Source organism: Propithecus coquereli, unplaced genomic scaffold (assembly GCF_000956105.1).
Source record: "Propithecus coquereli isolate 6110/MARCELLA unplaced genomic scaffold, Pcoq_1.0 Scaffold18, whole genome shotgun sequence".
Classification (NCBI taxonomy): domain Eukaryota; kingdom Metazoa; phylum Chordata; class Mammalia; order Primates; family Indriidae; genus Propithecus; species Propithecus coquereli.
Window position 1 is genome coordinate 1,042,034 of NW_012142745.1, and position 7,288 is coordinate 1,049,321.

Sequence of the window (7,288 nt, forward strand, 5' to 3'; positions counted from 1 at the left end):
GGAAAAGGCCAAGGTACCTAGGGCTTTCTGATGGCTAATACAGTGTCCCCACCTCTGCCCCCCAGTATCCAATGGGGAACATGCCTCTGCCTGATACGATTAGGGTCTGACCCCTTTTGGGTTTTTGCTATAGCTGGCAGGACGTGCATGTGGTGGGGAAGCACCTTCCTGCTCTGCCCTGCTTGCTATTCTGAGGTCCCTGTTCCCGGGTTCCCTGCACCCCTTTCTCTCTGTGGCAGAGCTTACCTGCTCCAGAGGCCGGAAGACGATGGGGAGTGTGAGGGCTATGCCCGGGCTCAGGAAGATGGGCTGAGGGATGACTGTGAAGAAGAACTTGGTCGTGGGAGGCCTGCAGGAGAGGGGGTGGACACTTCAGATCGGGGCTCAGAACGACAAGAAGAGGCAGGAAGACTGGGGAGACCCTGGAGCTGAAGGGCTTGAGTCCTTGGGGCCACAGAGAAAGGGACGTGGGGGTGAGTGTGTGGAGGGGAACACACAAGGGTTTGGTCAGAAGAGGACCTGTCTCCCTTCTCCTCTTCCTCCTATTGTCACAGCCCTTCACCGCAGCATTTGTAGCTGTGGTGAGCATGGCGGGGGTGTAGAGAAGGATGCCCTGACTTAACAGAGCCCCTGAGCCCTCAGCTGGGGGAAGGCTGGGAAGGGAGGTGCCAGGGATGCTTTTCCAAACAGAGGCCTCGGCAGGGCTGTAGCCTCCAGAGTGGGTCAAAACTATAGTTGCCGCAGGCTTTTAAAATGTTAATAAGATGATGACAACAACAACTCTATACCAATAAATGTTTAACTTTAGATGAAATAAATGCATTCCTAGGGAAAATATAACTTACCAAAACTGATTCAAGAATTATACAATAAATTTTATGGCCATCCTACCTAAAATCGTCAAAGAAATGGAACAGGTAGTCAAAACTCTTCCCACAAAGAAAACACTAGGCCAGATGGCTTCACGGCAAGTCCTACCAAGCATGTGAGGAAAAATAATTCTGGTCTTAAAGTCTTCCAGTTAATATAAAATGAGGAAATCACTCATCAACACAGTCTATAAAATCATAATGTTGTTACCAAAACCTGACAAAGGCAGAAGAAAAAAAAAATGACAGGCCAATCTTACTCATAAACAGAATATTAGCAAAAAGAATTTAGCAATGTATTAGAAAGAATACTCAGTCATTACCAGTTGGGTTCATTCCAGGAATACATGGTTGGCTTAACATAGAAAATCAATTAATATAATCTACCATATTAATAAATTAAGAGAGAAAAAACCAATTGATCATCTCAATATAGAAAAATATTAGATATGGTGGGCGCAGTGGCTCACGCCTATAATCCTAGCACTCTGGCAGGCCGAGGTGGGAGGATCGCTTGAGGTCAGGAGTTTGAGACCAGCCTGAGCAACAGCAAGACCCTGTCTCTACTAAAAATGGGAAAATTAGTCGGGCATGCTGATAGGCGCCTATAATCCCAACTACTCGGGAGGCTGAGGCAGGAGGATTGCTTGAGCCCAGGAGTTTGAGGTTGCTGTGAGCTGTGATGACGCCACTGCACTCTACCTGCAACAACAGAGTAAGACTGTGTCTCAAAAAAAAAAAAAAAAAATTAGGGGAAAAAATGCCATTTTCCATATAAAATATAACTGTGTACATGGAAAAAAACAAAAGGATTAGCAAATAAATTAATAGAATTAATAAGAGGATTTACTGAGGTCTCTGGACTTATAATTTTTATACCTATATACTCATACCCATGTAAAAATATAATAAATTTAAAAAACTAGCAACAAACAACTTTAAAATATGTCATATATAACATCAACAAAAATATAAAATACTTAAGAATAAATCTAACTAGAGATGTGCAAGATGTCTATGGAGAAAACTTTAAACTTTATGGAGAGACATGAAAGAATACCTAATAAATATGGAAATATAGAGATACACCTTGTTCATGGATCAAAAGAATCAATATCATAATGATGTCAGTTCTCCCTAAATTGATATACGGATTCAATTAAATCCCGATCAACATCTTAAAAAGTTTATGATTTTATATGATAAGCTGATTTGAATATTTATATAAAAGTTCAATGGGCCAAGAATAGCCAAAACAATCTTAAAGAAGAATGAAGTTGAAGGACTCACACTACCAGATATCAAGATTTACTATAAGTTCTAATAATTAATTTAGGCTAGTATTGGCCCAGGGATAGACAAGTAGATCAAGGGAACAAAACAGAGTCCAGAAATGGACCTGTACACATGGGAACACTTGATATATGTCAGTGATATGGGAGATCATCAGAGAAAGTATGAACTTGTCAATAAATGGTGTTGACACAATTGGACATTTGGTTGAGGAAAAACATGTCACCAGATTCCTAGTTTAAACCATTCACAAAAATCAGTTCCATATAGACAAAAGACAAATGTGAAAGGCCAAAACTATAAAGTCTTTAGAGGATATTATAGGAGACTATCTTCATGACCTAGGGGTAGAAGAGGACTTCTTAGGCAAGGCACAAAAAAAGCACTAACCATAAAAGAAAAAAATTGACAAATTTGATTCCTTTAAAATTAAGAACCTCTATTCTTTAAAAGATATAATAAAGAGAGGAAAAGACAAGTCGTTAGGTGAGAGAAGATATCCACAACACATAACCAACAAAGGATTAGTACTCAGGGTAAGAACTTATACCAAAAAAAGAAAGAATAGAAAAGACATTCTAATAGAAAAATGGGCACACACTTGAACATAAATTGCACAAATGAAAAACTGCAAATAGTCAATAACCTAGGAAAAGACACTCACCCTCATTAATCAGTAATCAGAAAAATGCAAATTAAGACCACAACAAGTTACCATTATTGGCAAAAATTTTAAATCCTGACAATCGCAATTATTGGTAAGGATGTGAAAGAATTCTTTAATGCGGCTGGCAGGCATCTAAACAGTTGTGTGTCCTTTGGAAAATAGTTTGGCTTTGTCTACAAAAAGTGAACATGCACATGTCCGAAGCCTCAGCAATTCTACTCCCATGTATATACCCCTGAAAAACTCTTGTACTTGTGCCACTGGAGATGTATACATGAATGTTGGTAACAGTCCCAGACTGGAAACAACCCAAACATCCCTCAACAGAAGAATGGATAAATACGTTATGGTATAGGCACACACTGGGACACTTCCACAATGAAAAAGCTTAAACTATAGCTGCCTGTGGATGAGTCTTACAAACATAATTGAGAAAATGTAAGAGTTACAAAAGCATACCATGTTCTTCCATTTATATAAAGTTCATAAGAAGGTAAAGTTAAAGTATATCATTTAGGGATGCAAACAAAGGTGGTAAATCCATTTTAGAAAAGCAAGAAAATCATTATCATAAAATTCAGGATAGTGGTTATTTTCCTGGGTAGGGAGGTGTTCTGAGAGGGGAGAGACACACAATGGGGGAAGGTGAGCATCAGACACCATCATTATTCCATGATTTAATCTGGTTACATGGGTTCTACTCTCTAGAATTCTTCAAACTGCACATGTTTTAAACACTCATGTGCTTTTATATGACATGTTAAAAGTTTTTTATTTTTTATTATTTTTAAAAATTTTTTTATAGAGATGGGGCCTCACTATGTTGTCCAGGCTGGCCTTGAACTCCTGGCCTCAAGTGACTGTCCCACTCCCAAAGTGCTAGGATTACAGGTGTGAGCCACTGCACCTGGCCTAAAGGATTTTTTGAAAGAGAGCCCATTTTGGGGGGTTGGGGGTTTGGGGGTTGGGTTCATGGTCCTCATACTGGTACCTGTATGTCATCTTCTGGATTTTCAAGGATAGATTTTTCAGAACCAAGTTCCTTGTGGTCTCCTTCCCTAGCTCCCAGCCTTTCCAATGCAGTTCCTCGGCCACCTCAATGCCCCAGATGACCCTTTTCTTCACTATGTCCTGCTTCTTTCGGAAGCATATTGGCATGTCTGTAGAGCTGGCTGGCTGCTCAGGTGGCAGGGGGAAGGGGGAGAAGAAAAGATACATTAGTGGGGTTGGATGCAAAAACCCAGAGGACAGGCAAAGATCTCGCCATCTCCAGGAGGCAATAAATGACATCACCCTCACCCCTGTGCAATGGCCTGGAGAGGGAAAGTGAGGTCACTGGAACAACTTTCCAGCTAGAGCCCCAGCTCTTAAAGCCTTCCCTGGACACCCCACCCAGCCATTCCACCTGGCACATGAACACAGTGATAGCTGCCTGCTCTGTTCCTGTGTACATGCTCAGATACCTCTCCCTCACATCCTCCCTCCTCCTCCTCCCCATCCTGCCCTTGCTACGGAGGCCTCTCTGAGCTGGAGCGGTCTATCCCAGGCACTTTTCCAGACCACAGGGTCGCTCCACCATCCCCTGTCCCATCCCTCAACTGGCTGGTGGAGCAGAGGAAGGAGCCAATGTGCCTGCAATCAACCTCCACCCACACCCTGACTTTGGGGCCTCTCCAAATGATGCTCCTGGTGATGCCAGCGATGCCGTGTGCCAGTGTCTCCTTGTCTATAGTGGAAAATCCTCCCATAAGCTGACCCATAATCCCATCTATGTGGGGAGGAAGGGAAACGGAGAACCCCCCAGGGGAGATAAGGTGGAGGGAGGATGGCCTGGGTGCCTCTTCCTACCGTGGTCACTGCTATGAATGCTCAACTCATTGGCATTTTCATTTATCTTTGACCAAGTATGGCCTTTATATTGCTGCATAGCATGAGGAAGGATGTAGTCACCCATTCAACAAACACTTGTTAACTCCTGTTATGCACCAGACACTGTGCTAGGGGCTGGGGCTACAATGGTGAACAAAGCTGACGAACCCCTTCTCCCTCAGAGCTTACATTCTCAGTTTTAACATTACACAGCACGTGGGTGGCCAGCACGGTACTTTCTTTCCCAAGGGGTCCATGGAGGATGGTGACGTGGGTGGGGGAGGGTAATTTACTATAAATATCAGCTGGGGTATCAGTCAGGGTTCCAATCAGGAAAACAGAAGCCACTCTGGGTCATAAAACAGGGAATTAATGCACAACCAGGGACAGTAAAGGAACCCAGGAGTTAGAACATCACGAAGCTGCCACCACACCTAGGTTAGGGGACGTGGTGGGCTTATTAGAGCCTGGAGGCCTGTGTGGTGGGAACTGGAGCCACAGAGGAGATGCAGCTGCTGACAGAACCACTGTCAAAAGCAGAGAGAGAGGGAGAGAAATGCCCTGGCTCCCCCTTCCTCCCACCTTCCAGTCTCCCGTCAGCACAGAGCAGAGGAGGGAAGGGCCGTGAGTGAATCTGAGAGCAGACAGGCCCAGAAAGGCACGGACAGAGGAGCGAGATGCCTTCCAACATACGACCCTCAGGCCACAGGGAGGCAAGGGCAACCACGATCACATCTCAGGAGGCACGCGCCACCCACCCACAACACAGACACACGCTGTGTGGAACACAAAGTCATACCCCGTAGCCACACCCCTGGACAGCTGTGCCACAGAGAGAACCACAAAAGTTGCCAAAAGTAAACAACATCCATACATCAGTCAAACACAGAGTCCTAGGGGGCAAGGCCGGAAGAGCTTTGCGAGGGAAGAGAGAACTCACTCTTCCCTGGAACTCTCCCGCCTCACCGCCTCCCAATGCACCCACTGCTCCCAGCACTCCAGTGCGCTTGCTGTCCTGTCTACACAGGGGATAGTGCTGGGGCATATAGGGCAGAGTCAGGGCCTCTGCTGACTCTTCCCAGCCCACGACTCTGCCACCCCATGCTCCACCCAACCTGGCTATGTCCCCACCTGAGCACTGATGCTGCTGCAGGCACTCCTGACTGCACTGCTGCTGTTGGCGGTGGCCATGGCCACTGTGCTGGTACTCAGGCGGGATCCACCGGAGTTCACGGCGTAGTCCGCACTGTCTGCGGGCCGCATGACGGGGCTTGGGGCCTGGGCGAGCATTGGGCACCTGGGGGTGCTCCTGGGGAGCACTCTTGCTAAGCCAGGAGTTCCTGCCAGGTCCAGGTGTGAGACTGGAGCTGGGGAGAGAGGAGAGGGGAGACAGGAGGGACATGAGAAAGGGGCCGACGGAGGAGACACACTGTGGCTATCGCCATCACGAAGGAGACCTGCTTCCCAGCGCTGGCAACAGGTGTGAGGCAGCATGATGAGGAATGAGAAGGGACACAAGATCCAGGGATTCGCCATTCAGGAAACACACTTGAAAGAGGGACTTGGGGATAAGGTCCACCCGGCCATGCCCCTCCACGGCCACACTCGGCATTTCTCGGCAAGCTCCCGGTGCATGTGACGGAAGCACATGGTTACCTTTATCTGGTTTTCGCTCTGCACTCGCTTCCTCTGAACGTGCCTTGCCTCCTGTGAGAGGAGGAGTGAGGGGGAAAGGAGACACAAAGGAGCCTGGCGGCTTCTTGGTCTCCTGGGTTTCCTCTACCAGGGCACAACCTGTAGTCCGGGGTTAAGGTAAACATTCACTGAAATAACAGATCAATTAAAGGATAAATGAATCAGTCTAGAGCAGAGGGATCCCTGGATGAACTGCCCCTCAAATTAAATGCAAATACAAGTGATGCATATGCAAACTGCATGCAAGGTGTCATGTATATGTACATGTCTGTTTTCCAGGAAGAGCATCCACAGCTTTCACCAAAGGCTCAAAAGGGGTTGGGTGCAGTGGCTCACGCCAATAATCCTAGCATTCTGGGTGGCCAAGGGGGGAGGATTGCTTGAGCTCAGGAGTTCGAGACCAGCCTGAGCAAGAGTGAGACCCCGTCTCTACCAAAAAGAAAAAAAACTCAGCCAGGCATGGTGACGCATGCCTGTAGTCCCAGCTACCTGAGAGGCTGAGGCAGGAGGATCACTTGCGCCCAGGAGTTGGAGGTTGCAGTGAGCTTCAATGATGCTACTGCACTCTACCCAGGGTGACACAGTGAGACTCTGTTTCAACAATAAAAAATAAGAAAACTGAGCACCCCACCTCATAGTCCCCCATCCCTTCACATTAAAGAAAAAAAATTTTTTTTAAAGGCTCAAAAGGGTGCTTGGCTTTGCTCTAAGAGACACAAAGTGTCTCGGACTGGCTCTGGCTTCATCGCTTCAAATCCTCTCTTCCTTCAGCTGGGTCCTTTAGTGCACACACCCAAGTGTGACTTTGTAACCTACATAAGAGGATAGCAATTTCCACACTCAACACACCAAAATAAGGGCAGCCCTGCTCAGGCACATGTGGAAGGGGTCTGCA

General features: G+C 46.4%; 1 protein-coding gene across 1 annotated transcript in view; it reads right to left on the minus strand.

Annotated features, from left to right (window-relative positions):
• The window catches only part of CCDC108 (coiled-coil domain containing 108), a 35,696-nt gene that overhangs the window by 26,405 nt on the left and 2,003 nt on the right, over positions 1-7,288 (minus strand). Inside the window, 5 exon segments of the mRNA XM_012642462.1 lie at positions 247-349; positions 3,821-4,005; positions 5,830-6,007; positions 6,347-6,393; positions 6,395-6,492. Coding sequence (XP_012497916.1) covers positions 247-349; positions 3,821-4,005; positions 5,830-6,007; positions 6,347-6,393; positions 6,395-6,492 — 611 coding nt within the window.